Consider the following 25,323-nt stretch of genomic DNA (forward strand, 5'->3'; position numbering starts at 1 on the left):
TGAGTTAAGAAGGGAGCTGTGGGACGTGCTGACCATAGCATGTAACTCTGCAGTGGTGAGAGATTTGTAGCTAATGCAAGGGCAGAGCTGCTTTTAGGGGCCAGGCTGGGTCACAAGGAAAGTATTTATGATGTCTAGATAGAGGAAACATCTGCTCTTCCCATCTGAAAGCCACGCTGCAAGACAGTCTTGGTGGCTTTGGCTATGAAGTCATGCTTTCCTTTCCTTACCTGTTTGTTAGTCAGGAAAGCAAATGCAAGCCAAATGAGGATTGAAAAGACCTGTTTGCCAGGCTCCTGCTTGTTGTGGGAAAGGCAGCAGAGGTGTTGCCCTTGATGATGCTGCCTCCTCCCTCTGCATCTGCAACCCAGGGCTGCAGCACAGACTCAGCCCTGGTGCAGGCAGAGATCTGCTGTCAGCTGGGGATGTGCTTGAAACGCTGCCTGCACTGCTCTGTTCCGCATTTGAAGTGATGCCCTGTGTCCTTGCTGAGCGATCCTTAATCTCTCACATCTTTAATCAAGGTATTTTCTTTTGGACTGCTGGAAACGTTTTTCTCATGTGGATTAATTAGAAATAACGCCTAGCTCTGACAACTGGATCTGCTGTGAGCTCCAGTCAGGGCACAGGCAGTCCTCTAAGCCATTCTTCATGACACTGCTCTTGCTTCTTACTTACTTTTGAACCCTATTGTTTGGGAGCTGTAGATTGTGGTCAGTCGTTCTCAGTGGAGTTACAGGCAGAATTAGTGCAGCTGCGAGAGCAAAGCTATGTGTGAAACCCCACCTCATGCTGCTGAAAGCACTGGCCTGATTCCAAATGCCCTCGGGCAGCCCCTTTTGTTTCAGGATTTGCACCTCTGCTCAGCAGGGCTTCCGGCCTTAAAACCTGGTAGTTCGGTTATTTGGAGTCATGGTAATGCTTTCTGCCATTTGCTCCCTTTCTGTTAGCAGCAGCTGAATGGCTTGGTCTTTGCAAGGTGTGAAACTATTGTCTGAAGTCAGTAAATCAACATTGGCTAGTTAATGGCTTTGTTCTGATCTTCCTCGGGGTGTCTGTTTTAGTTTGATAAGCCTGTGGGATCTGCAGAATTAGGATGATCTCTTGGAGCATATTCACCCTTGTGTGGATGACTTCAGGTTAGTTTCATCTTTTCGTGACCCCTCTCTAACATATTTCCCATAAAAAGTTCTAATTCTGTATCTACAAAGGGTTTGGACAAAGCTCCATTCCTTTGCAGTACGAATTTGTCCAAGGAATATTAAATCCTGTATTTTGAAGCTAAAAGTAAGAGCTGTTACAGACTGGATCAAATCTAACCCAGCAGGTGGGTGATGTCTCATCCCCCACCAGTGATGGGAGATGGGACAAGGGACCTGCACATCTCGGGTCTAATCCAATCTGGGACCTACTTTGATTTTTCCTCTTCAAGCCCTCTCTCAGGGATCTTTTAGTAAGGCTTATTCATTTTAACATCTTATAAACAGAGCCTGGAGAGCAAACCATGAATTTAATGTCATTGCTGCTGATCGCACACTACTACATAGGGTGCAGCTTCCTTGGGTGTGTTCCTGGGACCAGAGAGAAGTGCTCTGATGGAATGGGATTTTGCTTGTCATTAATATTTTTACCAGAAGTCTCTGTGCCTTGATAGTTCATGGAATGTAAATACAAAAGGGGAGGAAGCAGATTTCTTTTGTACGGTGTTTTTTATACAGCTTTTAGTCTACTTTTGAGGTCCTAGAAAATATTATGCTCTTTCATTGCAAATTCCTGTGGCAGGGCCGCTCTGCTTCACCTACAGAGATGCTAGAAGGCAGCAGGCAGTAGCCGGTGGGTCAGGGCTATACATCCTCCTGGGCCCATATAGTTCACTGGAGCTATTCACAGTACAGTGTTATTTCTGCTGACCAGAACATGCAGTATTCAGCAGGAGAACATTCCTGTTGGCACTGCTGGACTTTCAGCAATGACAGGAAGACAGGTCTTTCACTGAGCTGCATTTAAATGTACAAAACGTATGTAAGTTCATTGTACTATTTCCACCTTTCTCGTACTAACTGGCATACAATATCATAAGAAATGGAAATAACGGTGGTTATTGATCTTCTACCTAGAATATTTCTGCTTAAATTACTAGGGGATGCTAAAAAACTGAATGGGAAGGCTAAAGCAATGTTTTGACCAGGAGCCAAGTGTAGATCTGTAATGAAATAGATGTTTAAGAGAATTCTGTGGCACCAAACTTGGTTTTCTTAATTGAAAAAGCTTTTACACAGTGTCTGGAAAAGGGAAGGAAGAGGGGGAAAGAAGTATTACTTTGAAAGATGTTCCTTCTTATGGGGAACACCGAATATCTTAAATTAGCAGCATTTTCTGGTTTAAGCGGGTTTCTGAACCTTCTGTTCTTAGAAGGCAATTTTACAAACACATTAATAAGGACAGAATAATTTCAATGTAAACACCACAACTAAAAAGTCCTGTTTGCAGAATATGGTTGGTCCCAACCTTTTATTTCATAGTTTGATTCCTTTGAAGTGTATTCTAGTCTAAGTCTTGCTTCTTTTGCTTCTTTGCTTCAGACCTCCTATGGCAAAATTGCTTCATACAATGATTTCATCATTCACGGGTTGCAGAAAAGAAGCCCACGTGTTGGATAGTCAAAAGATCAGGCAAATATTTCACTCGGTTTGCAACAAAATATTATGAGGTAATTTTATTTTTTTCCCCCCATTTTCAGGTAAAAATATTACAGTATACAAGATAATCTTATTAAAGGTAAAAATACAGTATTTTGCTTTTCTCTAAACAGATCTACGTACAGTACACTTTTTATTTTGGGTTTTTTTTGTATGGTTTTTGTACAAATATAACTATTATTCTATTAGGCTATCTGTATTCTCATCTGGCACTTAAAAACTGATCACGGGGCACCTTCTGGCTCTGCTTGTTTTCCTTAGCTGATGCTTAAATGTAGTGTTCATCTTCTAGGTGTCTCTTGTAAACAAGCAGTACAGTTCAGTGGTTCCCAAGTAGTAAGGTGTTCTTTAAGTAGTTGAAGTCATGTAGCTAAATGTAAAAACCCAAGCAATCAGAGTCTGCAGTTGTGTTGCGCAGACTCATTGCTTTCCAGTTGTAACAGTGCAATCCAGGTACTTGTATTACTCCAGCCTTTAAAACAGCTTCAATCCCTTCCTTGTCCTCTGTAAAAGCCAAACACAGAATTTCCACAATGATTTTTTCTTTATTTCTTCTTTTTTTGTCAGAATGTTCTCAGTGGAATTTAAGCCTTTTTGTGTTGATTTAAAGGTTTGAAACTACCGGGCTATGTTTTTCATGCTGTATCTCACCCTGTGGCTTGCTGTTTGACCTCTGGAACCTGCAAGATGAGTTGCATCACTGTCACTGAATAACTGCTGTTCCTTGAACTGAATACATTAGCACAATAAATGTGATTGCTGGGTATTCCTGGGAAGTGAGTTGCACATCATTATGAATATTTCAGAACACTGTCAGGGAAGCTGGGGTTGTCTAAGGATAAAAGAGAGGCAAGGTGTGTACAGAGAGACCATATCCATTTGTGGACTAGCTAGTATAGCTGGAATAGGGAATAGGAGTTCTGGGCTGGGAATCGTTGCATCAGGTTCTAGCAGAAGGGTGAAAGAATGCTTTACCCAACAAGCTCCATTCATTTTTCCCAATGCTGTTATCCATCTATATCAAAAGTAGATGACCTCTACCTGCCATACGTTGCCTTGGTCAGTTCAGCAGTTGATTTCTCAGTTGCTTTTCCTTAGCCACAGTTCAAAGGTATCTTCAGGGCTGCCCATGTAAACATAAAAGGGGAGTACACACCCGAGGATAGGAATTTTCAAGGAGTGCTTATCACATTTTGTCTTCAGGCTTCACCCAACTCTGATCAGTACAGTCCCAGGTGGTATAAATGAGCACAGTTACGTTGTCTTCACTACAGTCAGATAGGTGAAGATCTGTCTTTTTTGCCTTTAACTAGAGGTGCTTCCCTATGGTGCATCTATTTCTGATGTCAAAGGGAATACATTTTTACCAGTGAGTCACTTTTGTGTCATAAAAGATTTAACTGGTAATAAACTCACCAAGCACAGCAGCAATGCAAGGTGCTCCTACCAATACTTGCTAGTTAGCAAAAGCTGAGTGTGCAGTACCCATCTTTTATATGGTTTTTGCTCTCCTAAGATGCTGGTTGAGATTCAAAAGTGTTTAGGAAACCAGTTGCCTTGCTCTGTTTTCACCATCAGATGTCCTTGTTTAAGGTCTTCCCAAATTTGTCGCTCAGCTGCTGTATTAGTCGTGCCAGCTCGTCTGTAGCTTGTGACTTTTCCTCTAAGAGCTCATAGCGGAGACTAGAAATATCTTGCTTAATCTCTTTAAGTTCTCCTAAAAGGAAGAAAATGTCTTTGTTAGCAGCATTGACCCAAATAAGTAATCCCTGTCGTTTTAAGAGCTGAGAGAGAATTAATTTCAGTGTGTTTGCTCATGAATGAGTATGGAGCTCCTGATTACATCCCTGCATTGATGCATTTAATATTTGTGCCTATAAGAAATAACCTGTATTTGTAGTAGTGGTACTGACAGCAATAGCAAATATGTATGATGTATGGAAAGTTACCTTTTTTTTCTGATGTATATTATCTCTCCACATATTTATCTCTTATCTATAGGGGGACTTGCAGGAGAGTAACAGTTAAGAGGTGACCGAAGGAGGTTCGTTTACATCTGCATACAAATCCTATATGACATAATGACAATACAAATCTTGGAGCAGGTAGGGGCAGTACAGGCAGAAATTGCTTTGCTTCCACACCAAGGTAAGGTTGAGTGTTGGCAATAGCCTGGGTGTTGCAAAGCAAGGAGATGTAGAGCTATGGGGCAGAGCAGAACTCTGTAAAGATCCTGTGATATATGTATTCTGCTAAGGAAAATTGGGAACCCAGAATTTATGAGCGTAAAGGTGGCTCAGAGTCAACACTGATGATGACACATGCATGAGCAGAGGATGTTATCTAAACTGACGCCTCTTAGTGTTTGTATCAGTAGCAATAACACCACGTGCTCTAATATGTGTCAATTATAACAATCCACTTGCCTTCATTAACTTCATCATTTTCTCGGTCAACCTGAGCCTTCAGGACGTACCGCTTAATCAGACGCTTCATTATTTTCTAAGAAGAGAACAGAAACACTTATCTTCATGTCAGCTTAGCCCTGCTGCCTTCATTCTAGACATTCTGAGCAATTCAAACACCTCATTGCACTATGCATAAAACCTGGCTTCAGAGAGTGCAAAGAGAGTTTATTTATTGACTTCCTATGTATTTTATACTTTATCTTATGGACTTTGTACTACAGCAGTTGATTGACAGCCATTCCATAATGAGCCCCCATACAAGGCACCTTCAGGTATTTCATGGAATGCATATGAATGTAGAGTATGTCCCACAGACAGAAAGAAAACACAGATGATGCAATAGCAAGTTAAGAAATGGGATCCAGAGCCTTTCCTTAGCATGTTGCTGTTTAATATAGCAATAAAAAGTACTTTACAGGAAGAAATAAGTGGTCAATTAATGATGTTAGCAAACTCTCTCATAATGAGGGACTAAATATCTGACCCAAAGTTAACAGAAGGACTCTGTCTTGCAATTGGGGTTTTAAGAGAGAAAATAGTTTTAGTGAAGGACAGAGAGAAAAGAGTTTGAACAAAAGTAGAGAATTTGGTTTAAGTGGGAAAAGTTTCTTAGGAAAATGACAAATTTTAAAGGCCATGCACAGGATAAAAAATGGAGCCATGTAGACTTATAAAATGGGGGATGATTGTTAATAAGGAACAGCACCTACGGAAATAGTAGAAGATGGCTATGGATAGGAGCTTGCAATGTGATATTGTTCCAAAAATGCATGTTACGTCTACAGAGAAGGACAGTAACATTGGCAGTCTTGGGCTACGCACAGGGCTACAGCTTAAGGCTGCATCATTGCCACTTCTTCACTACAGAAAAAGCACTCATCAAAGGAGAAAAAAACCCTCAGCTATAATAAACATAAAAAGGATTGCTCTATCAGAGGCAGTGATTTGGGTGCATCCTCTGTAAACAAAGGAGCTCAGTGAACATCCAAGGACACATACACAAATGCATTTCATTGACCAGATGGTCACTGTTGGGGGAAAAGCCTTTCCCAGCATGGGCTCAGTTACTCACAGAGCAATCACGTCTCTGCTTTGAGCATCGCTGAAAAACACTGCAAAGAGTGGGAAATACCAACTAAGAAATCAGAACACCTGCTCTTTCTTCTTAGTATCCAGATACGGATTATAACAATGCAAAAGGCATGTGAACATCAGAGAAGGATCCAGTCATTTGTATATGTCATGCAGTCATGGAATATGGGATGTCTAAGACCATCCTTGTATCAAGGAGGCATCTGGCTAACCAGGTGAGTCATTAAGGCAACAGAGATGAGGCACAGCGCACGTACGGTGTGTTGAAGATGGCCAAGGTAGTAGAATCCAGAGGGAGGTAGGGTGGTCACCTGAGAAAACATAAATGAAGTAATGTTTGGGGAAAGTAGGGAAATCCTGGATCCAAAAGTAAATGATTTTCTTTTCAGAACAGACTATAGAGGAACCTTAGACTAAAACAAGGAATCAGCACACAGCGAATTCTCTTATTACCTGGCAAAATAGGATAGCATCACATCTATCTACTCCAGTTCCCATACTACTGCTATTTTTGGTGGACGCTACTCAAATGCTATCCTATATTAAACACTATGTGTGACAGAAGTCACAAGCTTAGGGCTGCTTAGTTTATCAAATTATGTTGTAGTCCGATTGGTCTACAGAAACTAAAAAATGTGAGCACTTTGTACCAAGGATCTACTTAGTCATTTAGTAGTTATTTCTGCCAATATCTTTAGGAAAGTAATTCATTTTTGCCTCTATATTGACCTGGGGCTTTTATGCCTCACTTCTCCCCAGTACTGCTTCTTTCAGTTGGAACATACAAAATAGCCTCCAGGAAAAATAACCCTGCTTATTCAGGGCAATGCTGAACCAAACTTACAGACAACCTCTTGGGAATGAATGCTGGACTGGAAACAATTAAAATATGTCTGATTTTTATAAGGTTCCCCATTCTTCAAAAGTTAATGGAAATTCTTCAGGTCTCAGAGAGCTTTTATACTCAGCAACATTCAACTGCCCACCGTCGGGTTTAAAATAGCTTCACAGGCTCTAGGAACAGGTCAGGCATTTTCAAATTATAACTGCACCAAATTCAATGTTTTTTATGTATTTATTGGCACAACCTTCACCTTCAAGCTCTGCATTTGCCATCAGGTATCTGAATACATCCTAGCTTAAAGGGAAATAGAAGAAATGGACAGAGGCACTGAAATTGGACTCATGAGATTTGAGGCTCAGCTTCGGGTTCAACCATAGGCTTTTGGGGTCTGGTAAGTCCTGCTGAACCTCATTTCTTTGTCTTTAGTGTGGAGGCCATGATATCTTCCCACTTCATGTCCCTGGTCAAAATCAGGTGCAAGTTAGCAGTGATCAGAGGGGACAACTACTCACTGGGGCATGAGGTCTCAAATCTGGTGATCTATTTTGTCTCTCAAAACAGCAAAGAAATCTACTTCTGCCCTTTCAATGTGCAAACTATTCCTTCTATATTGTTTTCCAGACAAATCCTTTCCTTAGTTTCATAGGTGAAGACGTTGTTGACAACTTGGCAGACTGCAGTGCTGAAAATGGGGAAAACTCATTAGTTTAGCAGAGCATTTTAGCACTGCTTCATCTTCAAGGCTTGGCTCAACAGGGTTTGATAAAGACACCATTTTGCCTGGACTAGTTCATTCCCAAACCATGGCTGCAGTGTGTGCTGACTTGTTCTTCCTACTTTTCAAATCACTTCATGTTCAGATGCTGTGTATTTTTGTTCTCCCTTGGGAGCACTGCCTCTATGTAGTAGAAGTACACAGACTGCAGATACAGCACTTGATAATCTCCACCAAAGAAAACCACTCAGCAAGAAGGTTCTGCTTCAAAGGTTTTCCCAGTTGTAGAAGAAAGTTTGCTGGCCACATTACCAAACTCTTTGTTCTTCTTTATATTTAGCTAATTAAGACTATTACACTCTCCTTATATTATTTAGTCAATTTCTTCCTGCAGCAACTGAAACTTCTTAAGGTCATTTGAAGACAAATCTAGTAGGAGCATTTTTAAAGCAAAATAACAGGTAGCTAATCCTTTTCTATCTAATTTTCACAGCTGCTTTTGGCTATTTCAACCTTGGAAATAAGGGTCTAATTTACCACAAACATTAGGTGGTCTCATTTAGAAATAATAGCTACAGGAAGAGAATGAGCCCAGCAGAGGCTGACACATCTTCCCCTTACCTGTGGGTTTGAATAGATGGGAAAACATCAGAAATGCTGAAATGCCATTTTGAGTGGGATGTAATCATCTCTTCCCTTTGCCTTTGATGGTATTAAGCCAGCTAACTCTAGGTACCGAAGTGAATGAATTCCATTTCAAACTTAGATTCTTACATACTCTTTTTATCCTAGCACAAAGGCCTAAACATCTTTTAAAACCAGTAGAAATCTGTTACTTGTGTGCTGTACAGTCTAGGAGCCCATTGTGCTGGCTGTTGTACCAACACTTCTAGAACTGCCACTGCACATTTTGTCCAATTCAGCTTTCACTTTCCTCAACCCTCTTTAACATAATATAATATAACTCTCCAGGCATATCACTTGCTGTCTGATTCCTTTTCACTTTATGTTCAAAAATAAGGAAAAAATCCCGTGGAGCACATTTTGCTTCTCCTGTTACCCTATTATGTGTTTGCTCAAGAAATAATACGTTTGCTGGCATGAACACTCCAGCTGAGACAGCCAGTTGTGTTAGTCCCTGTGATGGTGGGGGTACCCTGTGCCACTGCTGCAGCCACAGGTATTTTTGAAGCATACCACATTGCAGGTTTAGGTTGGTAGGACAAGTCACTGCCAGAAGAAGCACATGCAAATGTTAGTGCAAAGGCTGGAGGGATGATTTTATGTCATGACAAATGAAATGCTGTCAATGCAATACTAAAGCTTAAATGATATTCCTTGTATTAAACACCATTGAGAGGAAATAATTAGCATGACAAATGCTAACACCATGTGTATTTCCATGGGTGACAGGCTGCATTTGTCTCTGAAGTGCTCCAGCCCCATCCCATGCCTGTGCTAAGGCACAACCTGGCACATCACAGGGTGGCATCGACGGGAAGAAGACAAACACGACCCTTGCAGGGAAGAGCTGTTCACTGACAGATTACTTCCCTTCTCTTGCTTTCATGCTGTGATTACCTGATATCTTGTGGGCTTGTTGTAAGCGTTCTTCCCAGAAAAATAGTCTGTATTTTGAGAGCTGGAGTGAAAACGAACTTTCTGAAATTATAAAGCACCATGGTACAATTAAATCAATGATAGCTTCTCATACCCAGACAGCCCCAAACTAAACAGAACTTTACAAGAACAGTAGGAAATGGTTCAATGAACAAGTAGAATAAAAGCTGGTGCATTCAGGCCTAAAAAGTAAACTTTGGAAAGGCAGAAAATGTCAAAACACATGAAGTACTAGAAGGGAAAAAAAGCATTCTAAATTATCTAGACAAAAATGGCATTCTCACATGAGTTTTAGACAAGAAGGTGTTGAGAGGCACAAAATACATTAACCTTAAATAGATTGGTGATACCAATTTGGAACAGAATTTAAGGAAGAAAAAGAAATACTTGTGCTTAGAGAGAAGAAATCAATGTGGTCCAGAAACAAATCCGGAAGCAGAACTGATTTTCACTGGTCTTTTTAAAACCCCAGCTCCATTTGCTGCCTTTTTAGCTCAGTAGGAAATATGTACTTTCTTTTAAATAGAGCAGGAGTGTTTTTACCAGAGGACATCATCAGTTTTGTGCTCCAGAAGCTTCTGGAGCTGCACACGACATTTGTAAGACAATTTGGTGACTGTTATCCACCTCTAAGCTTTTTTGGTCCAAATGCTGACAAGACCCCCACTTATTTAAAGGAATTAATTCCTATCATAGAGCCGGAGGCAGCAATAAATATCATAGACTTCTGCACCTATATGCAAGGGTATGTACAAGGAAAGCCCTCGTTAGGGATTTTTCTTCCCTGACTGGACCAGAAATCCTGAGAAAGAGGTGTTCTTTTAAAGACTATTTTTTTGGACCAAAACTCTGCAGCAATCATGTATTTTATTATCGCTAATTTCTGACTCATCAGGTGTGCATGATCTTACAGAGACTGTTTTGAAGATGATCTGTGAAGAAAATCAACAGGCAAGCAAGAAATGACTGATACGCTTCATTGTTTATGCTAAAGCCATGGAAACTATGAATTTTGCATGAGTTCCATGCAAAAGGGCAAGCCAGACACTTTGACTCATACAGCTTGGGGAAGGAGGGGCTTAGAGAAAAATGAACTACTTTGGTTTATGCTTTATGTCGTTAGATTCAAATAGTGTTTAAAAAATATAATCTTTTAAAATCCTTATTTAAGATTATTAAATGACAAACATTGCTTGTGTTTCAACCCACTGTTCCTAATGGGTCTTTCAGTAATAAATAGTAGTGTTATGAATTTATAGATTAAATTTCCCCCAATTCTTCTCTATCCTGGCAATGCTCATCGTGTTGTGCAGCTAAAGTATTTGAGAGCATGGAGTAGACCCTATGGACTTCTCCCTTCAGTTTAGGCTCTGGCAGAGACTGAATGGATATCAGACCTGAGCAGTTCCTTTAAATTCATGGAGCATGATCTCCTCCAAGGCCATGGGCTTTGCCTGGAACTGGATGACTCACCATGAGCTGTGTTATTCCTTCAAAGAGCCAAGGGATCCAGACAAAGCCCAAAAGCAGGCTGCACCTTGCAAAGGCAAACTCTGCAGAGCCTCCTCCACCCTTTCTTTCCTTCTCCTTGGTCCCTCTTATTGCAAAGTTAAAACTAAGGGTAGGCTGCCAAACAGGTCCCAGTGTGACCCATTTCTTCTGTCCCCTGTGCAGGGCCACACAGCTGGGTTATTAAAGCCTGGAAAGATGGCAGGGTGAGGGAATAGTGACATGTCCTAGCGCCTACCAAGGAGCCACACTGATCTCTCATGTGCATTAACTCTAAGAAACAAGAAACAACATGTTTTAAAGGGCTTTTCCCCCAGGAATGGGTTGCCAGCATTGTTCTCTTGTTTCAAACTCAGCTTGAGCTAAGAAAATTAAATGAAAGCCAGGACACTTTTATGCAAAGCTGCCTCCTCACACCTTTGAATCCACTGAATTGAATGAGAACCCCCCAGCAGCTGTGGCTGAGCTCCTGGGAATGCTTTGGCCATTTGCATCCCCGGTGCAAAGCAAATGGACTTGCCCTGTGAGTAGGATAATGTTTGTTGTAAATGCATGTGCTAGGAACACTTCATCCCAGTGAGCTCTGCAGTGTTACAGATACTGATTTCCATCATTCCTCTGGCATTTCCCCAAGGAGGAAGGGTCTGGATGCTAAGCATACTCCTACATATCTGTCTTGCTTTGTCATGCTGACACTCACTTGGGCTGAGGAAAGCCTGTTGCCATGTAGCCAGGATTCCCAAAGCAAACTTCTATTTTAATGACCAAAGGGGAGGTGGCTGAGGCAGAATCTACCCATTAGTGGCTACACATCACTAGGCAGATGTAAGTAGAGAGGCTGTTAATCATAGCTTTAGGCATTTAGAAGGTGTTATTAAACCCTGCTTAGAAACGTGTTCTCAAACCTGGAATGGCAGTAAACGTTGTAATGACAGCAAAATTAATTTGGAAATTGCTTTAAAGGAAGGTGGCACAAAGGCCTGCTGGGTAGATGGGGAGTCAGACAAGCTGGGAGCCTCTTTGTGCCTCTGCTTCTACCCTTCAGCTTTGACCTTGCTTATTTGGCCTTGGGAAACTCCCTTATAAAAGTGCCCAGTATAGTGAGGCCATAAGCCTGGGAGAACTCTCTAGCTGCAGTATAATATATATAGTATATATATATTATATATAGTATATATATTAGTATATTATAGCATATTATTAATATAGTATGGTATAGTATAGTATATTATATATACTATATTATATACTATAGCACTTATATATAGTACTTATAGTACTTATATACTTACAGTACATATATATTATATACTATACTATATACTATATTATATATACCATATATATAATATATAGTATACATATTAGTATATTATAGTATATTATTAATATAGTATGGTATAGTATAGTATATTATATATAGTATATATATTATACATACTACATATAAAACACAATGGTAAGGCCGTGCTGTCCCTAATCACTGGTACTCCATGCAACCCGCTCCAGAAGGTCCCTGGCACGAATCCTTTCTACATAGGAGTTGAAAAGTGAAGATATAACATACCCGTTGTTTGGAATTCAGCATTCCCATCTCCAGGTCATTTTCACAGTTTTTGGCCTTAGATTTGCAGAGTTTTATGAGGCACATTTTTATTCTCAGTATGAGATAATAAAATGATTTCGGGCTTGGCACTAGGTTAAAAGGAGCAGGTAAAGTCCTTCCTTCGTCAAAGTAGGATAGCCAGAGCTTGGCACGTGCAAACTTCCACTCCACATCTGCATCCTCCTTGGGAAGGGAAAAGGGAAGAAAAACCCAAACACCCAAATGGATAATTAGTAAACAGGGAGAGATTTAGCTATGACAAGAACAAACACACAGGTAGGATTTAACCACAATCAGATTCTGTTTGACAGACCAAGACCCATGCTCAAAATGCATCTCTGTGGGCTTCTCTGTGGTAATCTCAAAATACGGACAATTTGAACAAAGCAATGGATAACCAAAAGCATAAATCCTCCCAATTAAATAGACTGTTTCCTATTTCCTTGGGTAAGAAAATATGGCCTCAAGTTGCATCAGGAAAACCTCTTCACTAAAAGGGGTGTCAAGCATTGGAACAGGCTGCCCATGGAAGTGGTAGCTTCAACCATGCCTGGAGGTATTTAAAAGACATGTAGCTGGGGCACTTTGGGACATGGGTTAGTGGTGGGCTTGACAGTGCTGGGTTAATAATTGAACTTGATGATTTTAAAGGTCTTTTTCAACCTAAATGATTCTGTGATTCTTTGCCTCTACCTTCAGTCTCCCTGCTACTCAGGACTGGAATGAATTAGAATGAGATTTACCAGTTTTCCCCAGTCCTCAGGTAGGAAGACCTGGACCGAATAGCTCACCCTTGTTTTGCTTGCTGATAGTTAAAAGTAGTCCTTAACAAAGTTGAGAAAGTTTCCACACAATCAATAAGAATGATAAAGCATTTTGCCAGGAAAATGGCCATCCAGAGTTTAGACTGGGAAGATAATATAGGCCATCTATTCAGGATCTTTAGAGATTTTTCTTCAGAAACCTACTACAATAAACTAGGAAAATGCAGTAAGAGGCTGTGACCCCTTCAGAAGTGAATCTTGTTTCAGCAGAAGAGGATTCAGGAAGATGCTGTATCTTAAATGATTAGAAACCTTTGGATACATTGCTTTCTGCATGCAGAAAAAGCTTCTGGGGCAGAGAACACAGGTAAGCTCTCTCTGACATTTAGACTTAGTTACAGCACGCACAAGATAGGTAGAATTCATTTGCACTACATGGGTGAATCAGTCAAAATAGTTCTAGCTCTGGGTTTTGCAGTGTCAAGTTCTAAGGGAGATGAGAACAAATCATTAATACAAGCCCTGCTGCAGAAGTGTGACATTTAACAAATCAGAAGAGGTGACTCAGCATTAGCATTATCCAAATAATGTATTTCTTATGCCTTTATTCACATTAGCAGAGAGTTGTTTAAGTCCAAAGCATTTAGCAAATCCAGTCTGCTAATAGTTATACTACTGAACAAGGCTGGGTAAACCCTGCAAACACCATTCTGCAGAAACCCATTCATATTCCTTGAGGGCTGTGTTCATACCCTTTAAAGACAGTTTTTTGTGAATGTCCATGCAGTTGTGTTGCTATGCCTGGTATTTGGAAAATTGGGAACTTTAAGTATGCATATGAGCTTTAGACCCATAAGGACCTGAGTGTTTCAGCAGTGAACAGGGTGGAAAGAAAGAAGTATCACTCTATCATAAGCGAACGATGCAGCTAAGGTAACACGTGGATAAATCAGCACAGCCAGCACAGCGAGTGAAAAATATCACAAAGCACTTTCATTAAATACATGTAAAGGAAATTGGATTTACTCACAGAAGGTCATTAAAAAAAGGAAGTTGAAATTGTTCTAAAAATGATTTATTGTGAATTATTAATTCAGTTTTAATACGGGGACTGACACAGCCTTAAATTCGCACACTGTAAGCACACTAACCTTGGAATAAGCTACAACTTCCTTGGTTTTTAACCTTTCCATTATCATTGATAATTAAGTACATTGAGTATGTAATCTAATTTCTTATCTTACCTCAATTTCCTGGTAGGAGTTGTTGATCATGGCTATTAGCATATTAAGCAGCACCACCACCATAGTCACATTATATACTCCATAGAGTACATATCCAATATTCTCAATGAATTTGTGATCGTACTTCAGCACCACAGATATCACTTCAGATAAGCCAAATATTGACCAGAATAAGGTTTTAAAACTTTCTTCTACCCTAAAAATAAAGGAAACAATCACTTTAGAGAGTTGGCACCAGGTAAGCCTGGCAAAATGCTAATAATAAAAGCAGCAATCCAGCAATATAAATATGATGCCTTGGCACAGGCATTGTGAGCCATTAACCATCACCCAGGGGTATGCCAAATATTCCCTGATTTGGTAAGGAAATAGGATTTCCGATTAATACTATAAAATTACAGCTTCCCCATTTTGCTCCATCTGTTCTCTCAGGGGCATTATTTGCCACTTGGATTTTGTGACCTTATTAAGGATGACTTCTCCATGGGCAACTCAGAGTTTGAAACTTTTAGGGTAAGGCTTTTTACTTCCACTCACTCACCTTTTCCTCATCCAGAGAACACAGGCGAAGATTACCAGGGAAGGGAAAGGAGGAACCTAGTCTGACTTTCCACCTTATATGCAGTTTCCAGGGCAGAAGAGAAGCATTACATTTTACCCAGAAGAAGTGAATGAAATGTTCTGATTTAATATGAAGAACACAGAGTGCAAATATAGCCAGATCGTAGTCTATTTTCTTTCCACCTTGCTTCAAGACTCTAAACAAACCAGATGCCCAAGCATCTGTAGCACAGATCTGCGATTAAGGAGTGGTAGGAGATGTTGCAGAGAGGCATTTTGACTTATGACCCTTGCTTGAAATTAGAAAGGAACAGAGGAAAACAAGGTTGAAAGATAGGCAGGTAAAAAAGGGGAATAAGCCAAGGACAAGGAGAAGCATGGCTGGAAAGGATGCAGCTGGATTGACAGGTCAAAAGAAGAGCCTGATTCAGAGGAGTCAAAGCTGTAACAGGCAGAGAGGAGCAACCACAGCTGAAAAGGAAGAAAGAAGTGATGCTGGTGCATTTTTAATTTACAAGTGATTTTGCCTTCCCTGAACAACACTGAGCATGTTAAGAGTTAACTGCCTGCTCTCCCCCTGCCTGCCAGGACTTAAACACCCCTAAGAAAACAATGCCATTGACAAACTGTTTTGATGAACAGCTTTGTACTGGGGTGACAGCCTAATCCTGCTAAATCTGTTTATAAAAACAGATTATAGACACAAACTGTGGCGTATCCTAAGGGAACAATGAGCTTTACATCATCTGCAGTATCAATTACACCATGTATAAAAGCAAGATAAATTAATTTCAACCCTTTGAAAGGCTGGTGCACAGCACTGGGCAGTTCCTTTCTGCCCAAGCAAACTGGTATTTATCTCCCACCATATGGTATTCTATGTTCTATTTATAAGTAGTAGTATGGCTGCAGTAAAAAATTAGGTATCATTCTCAGCTAGTATAACTGCATTAACTTGTGGGGAGTAATCTTGGGTGGTGTTTCAAATAGATGTTGAACAACTTCATTTAAGATGTGGCTTTGTCTTTAGTCAAAGATACCATCTTCTCCTCCTCTTGTTGTTCTGCACCAGACTGGGACACCATGCAGAGATAGCATTTGTGGGATGAGCTGTAACTGTGCTGCAAACAAGTGCCATCACTTTTCCTCTTTCTGGACATTTCTTCCACTGTAGCACTCTGCTCTTGTCTCCTGCCCTCATCTGCACCAAAATGAAGCTGTCATGAATGTGTCAGATACCCTTGTTTTATGGTAGCAATCTGGCCAGTGCTTATTCTGTACATTCCAGTTAAGGAACACATATAACACCAGAAATCGGTGACTTTGAAACCCACCACCTAAGTCGCTTATCAAAGCAGTAAAAGCCATAACCCCCAGCCTTGATCCCAGCTGCACCCTGCTATTAACCTTCCCTTTCTAATTTGGAAAGGTTCCCTTTGCTTTCCTCCCTGCAGGCAGATTTTAATACAACTTGTCAACTCCGCTCCTTTTCGGCAGCTTAAGCATTAACCTTTGTACTGGAGTGATGCCAGGTTCTCCTTGAAAAGTTAATTAAGGACCGTGAGTGGCCTTGTCTGCCCCGATCACTGCAAAAGAAGCAGGCAAGTGCCAGGGTGCCAGGTTCCATGCACATGTCCATAATCCTTGTTTCAGTGTCAGTAAGGGTGAGGGACTGGTGCTGATGGCGATGGGACTGGGAAAGTGGTGCTAGAGGTGGACCTGATCTGTAGCATCCCAAAAAGGGTGCTTAGCAATGCTCCTATGCAGAAGCAGTCCTCCTCTTATAGAAGAAACATTTCTAAGGAGAGCTTGTACTAATCCATCCTTACCCTCCAAAAAGGCTGGATGATTCTTTCCTTCTCCCTTTTAGATTACTGCCAAATTGCATGAGATTTGGCACAGGTCGCAGGGAACATCAGCTGGGGTTATTTGTTCAGAACCTGCCACTAAAACACGAGACAAGGATGCCTGAAGCCAAGTTCTCAAAGACTCCAAGATGCTGACGTGCCCCATCATTGCCAGCTAAGCAATATACCCCCTCCCTGCAAGGTCAGTGGGTGTTTTAGCCTTCTCAAAGGCAGACAAACGAAGTGGCAATACCCCTAATAGACATGGGTACACTGCAAGCTCTCTCTGCTGTGCTAGAGCTAACTGTTGCAGTGGGAAGAGAGAAGAGAGTCTTTTTTGTTTCAATACACACAGTCCTGTAAAAGTTAAACCAGGATATTGCATCAAGGAAGAAAACAGACCATAAGCAACCGTCTTGTTGCAGATTTGCCTCGCTTTTCTAAACAGCAGTGTGCTGTTCATCAAAACAGATCTCAGCAAGGCTATGATTTCATGTCAATCTTGTGTCCTTTCTAAGAAAGCTTCAGGCATCCTTTCAGGCTTACTTCATTAACTGATTGGTTGAGATTTAACACTGCCAGAAAAGCGATGCAGTCATTATAATCTACACAAATATTGCATTTTGATAAAGGCAAATGAGAAGGAAAAAGCCTTCAAGCCTCGAAGTAACATTGGCACCGAGCAATGAGTCACATTTCCCTTTGGGGAAAGGGAGACAGAAAACCTCCTGTTGTAGCCTTCAGCCTGATTTGTGATGCGGAAAGCAAGACGAACACAATCAGCCCTGCCTTCATTCTGATTTTGTTTGCATAGCCTGTTCTTAATTACAGGCTGTTTCAAGAGCTGTGTTCTGTACACAGCTTGCAATAAACAGATAAACATAGCTGGGGTTGGTTGCAACTGTCGTGGAAACTGGTCGACTTTTCAGCATTGCAGAACTTCCAAGCAGTTTGAAAGTATACCCGCTTAGTGAAATAACCTCTGTATTTAACTGGGTGAAGCCAAGTCCACAGCGTCTTTGGTTCCTTTACATCCAGAACATTAAAATGGAAGAAATGACAAAACCTTTGCACAATAACTGGGTTCAGAGGCCACTGGGGTGCCACACACTTACTCTGTAAATGGCAACACAAGCAAAACAGACGTGATCTCAAAAGTGCAATATCAAGGAAAGATGAAAGCTAAGTTCACCAAACATTCACTCTCACTATTAGATCTCAGCAAGAAACCCCCTCTGAGTGTTATCTGGACAAATGTACACCCTTTTCTTCCTGTATCCTGTCCTGGGAAGCTGTGGTTCTCTTAAATGTGTAATTCAAAGTTATTTCAGTGAGTAGCTGTTTGCCTAAGGTTTCTCCCTGAGGCTACTCAGTGAGCTATCAATTCAATGCCCTTTGAAAGGGGCCACAATCAATCAGTGCACAGATTCAGTGTGTCTTTTTCGCTCATGTCTAGCCAAGTGACCTCTGGGAATTGGGCCCAATAGGTGAACAGCCACATTTCTGAGTATAAAGCCTGCTTTTTTGTAAGATTTCACCCATCTTCATCAGAATTCACAAACATACCACCAGGAAAGGCATTCAGCAACACCTCTGAAGTCACAGCATGGTTATGGGGACACCAAAGTAAGCGTGATCCTTTTGTCCCACTGAATTTTCAATGAATGAACATTTGAGTTCCCTATTCAGCTCTCATACTGAAATCTTTCTTCTTTCCATAAACAAGTTAATGACAGAAGGAGCCCAGCACCTTCAGCAAGGCCCATGGGCAGCTCATGAAAAATAGAGAAGGAAACATTGCTAGGGCTGGTAGCTGCCCATCTGCCACTATAACCTCGTAATTAGCTTATTAAAAGTGTTTGAGACTGTACCTCAGGGTTTCTAGGTTGTTGAATGAAGCATTTGAGAAGGATTTTTGGGATGAGTGTTAATCTATTCTCTTTGTTTCGCATGATGAAAGGGCTCATTTTCACTGATTGTCATTTGACGCTCCCGTATGTTTAAATAATCAGAAGAAAGTAAGTCTATCTGAAACTCTTCCACATTCTTAAAGGGAAATTTATGCTCATAACAACTTGAAGTCCCTCCAGAATAAGTAGTCAGCAGGTTGAAGTGAAGGAGGAAAAGCACTGCCTTTTGTCAAGACTCTCCCTGATCTAAACATCCCTTGGGCATTTAAGTAATTTTTACTCCAGTGAGCAATCATGATTTTAGTCAATGTTTGCTCATTATTGCCATCAAAAATAGCACCTATTGGAAGATCCATTTAGGTAATGAGTGCTAATGAGAAAGTTATTGAACTGCATTGCATCAGAGACTGGAATTAGTCAGTGACTGTTCTCTAGTAATGTGCCTGGGAATACCATAACCAAGGGTTACTGTGCCACCAGGCAGTCAAGGATGGTATCAGCTCAACTTCTTATTAAGTCTTGTGCTTCAAGGGCATCTCCCTGTCCTCAAATAAGCAAGTCACATCCCACACACCCAATTTTCTTCTACATTACTACCAAGCACAGATAAATGTAATTGCATCTGGCCTCATAAATCCTTCCATTAAAATGTATCTTGAGGTTACAGGAAAGGTCTAGAGGGCACATTTGGCTCAATTGGAGAAAGTAGACACCATGTTACAGGGTACATATTGCACACGAGGGTGGTGTGATAAAACTGGCTGCTGTGCATTTGGAAGGAAACAGGCACCTGCGGGGTAGAAACAATGCTGAAAAGGTCAATTCTCCTAGAGGGGCTATGAGCTAAACCCCAGCTCACTGTATGGCACGTTAGAGAAGGTGAAGGGAAAACATTATGCCAAGATTTCCTCTTCCCTCACAGACGGGTGTGTGGGAAGGCAAGTCCCAATCATGTCCCCAAGGCTTTCACATGGCTTTTGATGGAAAGTTCCTACTCAGGATTTAAAAAACACATCCTAGACACCCTGATTTTAGTTGCTCTTTAGAGCATCATAACTGGCAGCTGGCTCTGCAGATGTGCACTTAATAACTGCAGCTAATAACTGCAGCTGCGCTCAGGTGGTATCCTAAAACCAACCTCAGGCAGGCAAAATTCTCCCTTATTTTACGTACATTTAGGCTTGCAGTTTTAAGAACAATAACCTTAAGTCTAACCTCTTCCCCACTAAACCTCTTCCCCACTACTCTTGACTCATTATACCGGATGTCTCGCACATTTTCCTGATCTGTTATTTTGATTTTGAGAAATAACCATTTCTGAGCTACACATCTCCCTGTGATCAGGCCTTGATGCTGTGGCATAAGGTTCCAGGTGAAATCTGGATGTGATTTCCCCACACAGCTGTATTAACAACTATCTGAGCAGACCTTGCAGCAACAACGGACCAGAGTAGATGGACCCCTGTAAAACCCAGCTGCTTTTCCATGGGTACTCACGTTGTAAAGGCAGGGTTGTATTTTGCACCAAGGTAGTAGGAGTAGAGATTGAACATTCCAATCATAAAGGCCAGGAACACCATGATGAAGATGACCATGAACTTGAAGATATCCTTCACAGTCCTCCCCAAAGAGATCTGCAGGGGACCGAAGCTTTCGTTGGCTGGAAGAATGTAAGCAATGCGGGAGAAGCTGAGTACCACAGCTATTGCATACAGTCCTTCTGAAATGATCTGAGGATCCGAGGGAAGCCACTTGTTCCTGGCTAAAACAATACATGTACACTAGGTATTAGTAACAAAAAGTGTTAGGTGGAAGCTGTTATGAAAAATGAGCCCTTTGTGAAGACTGAACCTTGCATTTGGGCAGGAGTTAAAGGAAAAAAAAAGAGTTTTGGAACAAGTCACTGAAGTCAACAAGTCACTGGTCACTGAAGTCCTCAGCATGCTGTACAAATATAGGTGAGAAGAATTAGTTGTGGTTTTTACACGGCAAAAATGAGAAACGAGCAAGTCACTGGGATTTACCAAAGCCACACAACAAATAAACAGCTTGGCTTTAAACAAAGTTGGTATTTTCTGTTTCCAACTTGTACATCAGTGCCTTTTCCATCTGAAGCTCTTGTGATGCAGAACCAAAACCACCACAGTGGAATTTAGCTATAGATTTGGATATATGGCACCGTGTCAATATTTGGAAAGGAAGCATTAGGGAGACTGAGATCTCTATCTCTACCATTAGATAAGAAAGTTCATAATCTTTCAGATAGAGCAGATATAACTATCAAGTGTACCATTTTCATGTTAACTTTAAATTAAAACCAATCTTTGCAGTCTAGTCACTCTAATATTCCTAGATCAAAAAGCTTCTTGGTGATAACCAGATATGCATCATTTATTTTATCTACTCAAAATTTGAACATTTATATTAATACAGCTTGTAAGTTTCCTTGCATCAACTGAGCTTCTTGATGAAAAGATTGTAAGTCAGAGTTAAAATATGCAACACAGAAGTAAACTTAGGCATCGTTTGCAGTAATGTGAACCAAAGGAAAAGCAGCTGATGGAGGCATTCGCAGGATCTGGTTGTGACATTCTGCTCTGGACCCTTTGCACCTTAGTGTCATGAACTTACTTTAAATGGGTCAGCAGCAAACCACAGAGAAGAAAACCACATCATCATCAAGTCACACATCAACAAGTCCAGAGAAAGGCCATGAGGATGATCAGCGGACTGGAGCACCTCCCATATCAAGATAGGCTGAGAAAGTTGGGGCTGTTCAGCCTGGAGAAGGCTGCATGGAGACCTGAAAGCAGCCTTCCAGTATCTGAAGGGGGCCTATAGGGATGCTGGGGAGGGACTCTTCATTAGGGACTGTAGGGATAGGACAAGGGGTAAGGGGTTAAAACTTAAACAGGGGAAGTTTAGATTGGGTATAAGGAAGAAGTTCTTTCCTGTGAGGGTGGTGAGGCACTGGAATGGGTTGCCCAGGGAGGTTGTGAATGCTCCATCCCTGGCAGTGTTCAAGGCCAGGCTGGACAAAGCCTTGGGTGCCATGGTTTAGTGTGAGGTGTCCCTGCCCATGGCAGGGGGGTTGGAACTGGATGGTCTTAAGGTCCTTTCCATTTTATGATTCTATGATCTACCATCGCAGTGGCCTCCTGTTTGGCTTGGCAGGGAGAAGGAAGCTTACACACCAGGCAGGAAGCTGAGCCCATGGCTGTGCACAATGGTGGGAATCCCCATGGATTTTGCTCAGGGTTATATCTGAAGCTTGCAGAGGCATGCAATGAATCCAGTCCCCACACTGAGGTGCAAAGCTCTATTTATTTATGAGTATCAAAGTGAAACCATTTCAGCCATCAAAAAGGATGTTTAAAGGCTATGTTGCTGCTCGCATTTCCAAATGCTAGCAGATGATATAGGCTCTCCAAAAATAGTTTTTCTCTTGGAGGAGCAGAACTTTATGGGTGTAATTGGATTTTGTATTCCCATTATACAGCTGTTGTATGTAACAGAGGTGCAGAGTGCACCAACAGCTAGAAATGCAGCTCCAGATCCTACGTATATTCACACATCTCCCTCCTCTCACATTTGGAAAGCCAAGCAGGTTCATTAATCTGTAATTTAAATTATATTCTACTCACTATCAGTTCCTGATTATTTATTGCTCAAGCTATTATATGAGGATGTGATTGACCTGAATGTGGCCGTAACATAAGATCAGAGACTGAATGAGGCTCAGATCTCAGTTTCTTTCTGACTCTTCAGGAAGATGGCTGGAATGGGTAGATCTAAGCAGAATAATTTGGTTTAATCAGAAAAAAAGCCACATAAATATCACAAAAAGAAAGCTGCTTTCAGCACTGCCACACATTAGCCTTAGAAAACTGGAAGCATTAGATAGCAAAAAGCATCTTACCATAAGTAAAATAAGCAACTTCAGGGGGAAGGGTGACATTATTGAGGTCATCATCTTGAACGTACTGATCTACGTACTGTTGTGCTTCAGTTGCTTTGAGAAAAGCCATGAACCTGGCAGTGAACGATGCCACGAAGATGGAGAGCATCCCAAAGTCCAGCAGGTTCCAGAGGTGCACCACGTATTCGCGTGGACCCTCTTCCCAGATCTCCTTGCACTCTGACCATATCATGCCTGCGGAAAGGACAGACCACATTTAACGGGCAAACACAGAAGGTGCTTTTTGTATTCGGGCAGACCTGCTCCCTGGCTAACAGTATCTTCTAAAACAAGCAAATGACTCTTCAATTGAACCAAATTTCTTGAGAATGGTCTGCATAAACTTCTAAAAATCATCAAAACTTTAAGCTTATGTTTCCTTTGTGCATTATGAGGTAGAAATGTCAAGATTTCACTATATTAGTCAATGGTATAGTAGATTCCTGGTGATGTCAGAGAAAGCACAGATCAGAAATAGTGAGGACAATAGAAAATCCTACTGCTGATCTATCTGGAAAAAATAGCAATGAGTTTTCATATGTTCAAGTCTGAACTACAACTTTGAAAACACTGAAATTAGGATCTTTCTGACAATAGGCTCGGATAAACCTAAGCACCAAACCCAGATAATTCAAGCATTTGACATGCATATTCTACTGGGAGTGCTGGCGAGGACAGGTGAATTCAGCAGGCAAACTGGAGCCAAGAGCTCAGGTCAAATTCACCAACTTGCCCAAATTTCAATCACAGCAGGGCTTCAGAGCCAGGATCTTGCTTCTGAATAGCTAAAATAGCAGAATATTTAACCCACTGATAAATATTTCCTGCACTCTATTGAATCCTGTTTCCATAGCAGCAGTAAAATTCACATTTAACCAAGCAGGAGCAGTGTCTGCCAATTTCCATGTGGCCTCCTGCAGCCTTGTCCTTTCTGTGAACTCTGCTTCATCCTCTTTGCTGGAAGCTCTCGTGGTGTGGCATGTAATTGCATTTGCTTGGCTACTTCAGAGACTCCTGGAAGCACGTGATGTCCCAAGAGATGCAGCTGAAGACAGAGTTATAGGGAAGGAAACAAGTCAGAGAGAACCTAGCTGGAGGATGGAGGAATGAAGAGCTCCTGCTGTCAGTCCTTGCATGGGGAAGGATTTGAGAGAAAAAGAAAGCTACACTATTGATACTACCATTGGCCAAGGAACAGCGGGTGCCCTCCATAGACCTGGAATCTCCACCCAGGTCCCTCAACATATATGTTGCTATAGGTTCTGCTCCATATAGATCTGTCTTGGGAGAGAGCCAGAGGTCTCCTGAGTGTTGAGCAGAGCCAGAAGGAGAGCAGGAGAGGAGCATCCCAGCTCTTCTTGAGTCCTCAAGTGCATGGCAGACTGGAAGCAGGAACTTCATCCCAAGCTGTCATGCACCACGAGTAAGATTTAATAATAAATAGCTTCAGGGACAAGGTGGAAGAATCGGTTTCTCAGGAAGTGTCCTGGAGCCAGGATAAAATATTGAAGAAACATTTCTAGCTTAAAAAAGTATTCTAGAAGTGATACGTAGGAGCCATTTGTCCTATGCATTACGCATACATGTTGTACAAAGGTACTAAAGCCCTTCTGGAAATATCACGAGTGGTAACATTGCCCACCAAAGCACTTGTTCACTGGTGCCCAAAATGTCTTTTCTGGTTTAAATATTAACTCTCCCATCCACATTTATTTCTAATCTTAGTCACTTAATATACCTAAGTCACAGATTAATGAAGAAATGTCTAAAACTGAGTAGACTGACTAAAATTAGAATCACTTTGCGGAAGTATCACACTATTGGACTGTAATTTACATCATTCTTTTCGTCAACGGTGTGGCAATCATTTTTTATCCATACACATGGAAAAATGTCTGTTCAGGACAAGAAGAAAAGTTACAGTAATTACTTGGTCAGAACTCCTGTGTAATTGTATATACATTGTGGGAGAATAATTCGAAGCTTCTCCTTAAGAAAGAGCGAGAAGAGAAAAAGCAGCTGAAATTCACGGGATGAGACTTAAGATGAGATGTAAGAAATAAGGGAAGGTGATGAGGCAAAGCAGATTTGCCCCGATGTAATTACATTCCAGTATGGTGTTTCTGAGGTCTCAGTGCTTCTGGGAGAGGTCGTTTCCCAGAGTTTGACACACAGGGAAGTGGGATATAAGCAGCTTAATTGTCCCAAGAGAGAGGACCTTTGAGCTCTCTGGGACCCCGGAAGGCTGTGACTCAGCTCTCTCTGAGTGGGACACAGGAGGACTCTACTTGGGCCATTACTTCTGCTCACTGATACTCAACCTTTTGCCCATTGAGGAATGCTGACAAAGCTGATGTATTTTCACTGCACCCAAGGGAAGTTTTTAACAGGACCCTTTATACATATATATAAATATTTATATGCATACCTATGTGAGTGTATGTGTATATATATGTGTGTGTATGTGTATACATATCTGCCTGTCT

General features: G+C 41.3%; 1 protein-coding gene and 1 long non-coding RNA gene across 3 annotated transcripts in view; one reads left to right on the plus strand and one right to left on the minus strand.

The window, feature by feature from the left end:
* Nucleotides 1-475: 475 nt before the first annotated feature.
* LOC133211589 (uncharacterized) lies at nt 476-3,465 on the plus strand. Its single transcript, XR_009725237.1, has 3 exons — nt 476-1,139; nt 2,637-2,710; nt 3,267-3,465. It is a non-coding gene; the product is annotated as an uncharacterized LOC133211589 (long non-coding RNA).
* Nucleotides 3,466-3,602: 137 nt separating this feature from the next.
* Nucleotides 3,603-25,323, minus strand: part of TRPC7 (transient receptor potential cation channel subfamily C member 7) — a 76,088-nt gene continuing 54,367 nt past the window's right edge. The window contains exons 5-12 of one of the 2 annotated variants that reach the window (XM_061352054.1): nt 22,799-23,032; nt 20,377-20,641; nt 14,562-14,757; nt 12,515-12,736; nt 9,400-9,480; nt 6,517-6,570; nt 5,126-5,201; nt 3,603-4,416 (exon numbers count right to left, since the gene is read on the minus strand). In XM_061352054.1, the coding sequence (XP_061208038.1) occupies nt 4,274-4,416; nt 5,126-5,201; nt 6,517-6,570; nt 9,400-9,480; nt 12,515-12,736; nt 14,562-14,757; nt 20,377-20,641; nt 22,799-23,032 (1,271 nt within the window). In that variant the 3' untranslated portion in view covers nt 3,603-4,273. The remainder of the gene's footprint in view (nt 4,417-5,125; nt 5,202-6,516; nt 6,571-9,399; nt 9,481-12,514; nt 12,737-14,561; nt 14,758-20,376; nt 20,642-22,798; nt 23,033-25,323) is intronic. The other variant, XM_061352052.1, reaches the window with a different exon arrangement.

Source organism: Neopsephotus bourkii, unplaced genomic scaffold, assembly GCF_033783945.1.
Source record: "Neopsephotus bourkii isolate Nb327-2 ecotype Australia unplaced genomic scaffold, CSIRO-AGI_Nbou_v1 NB_620, whole genome shotgun sequence".
In the NCBI taxonomy this organism is placed as follows: Eukaryota; Metazoa; Chordata; class Aves; order Psittaciformes; family Psittacidae; genus Neopsephotus; species Neopsephotus bourkii.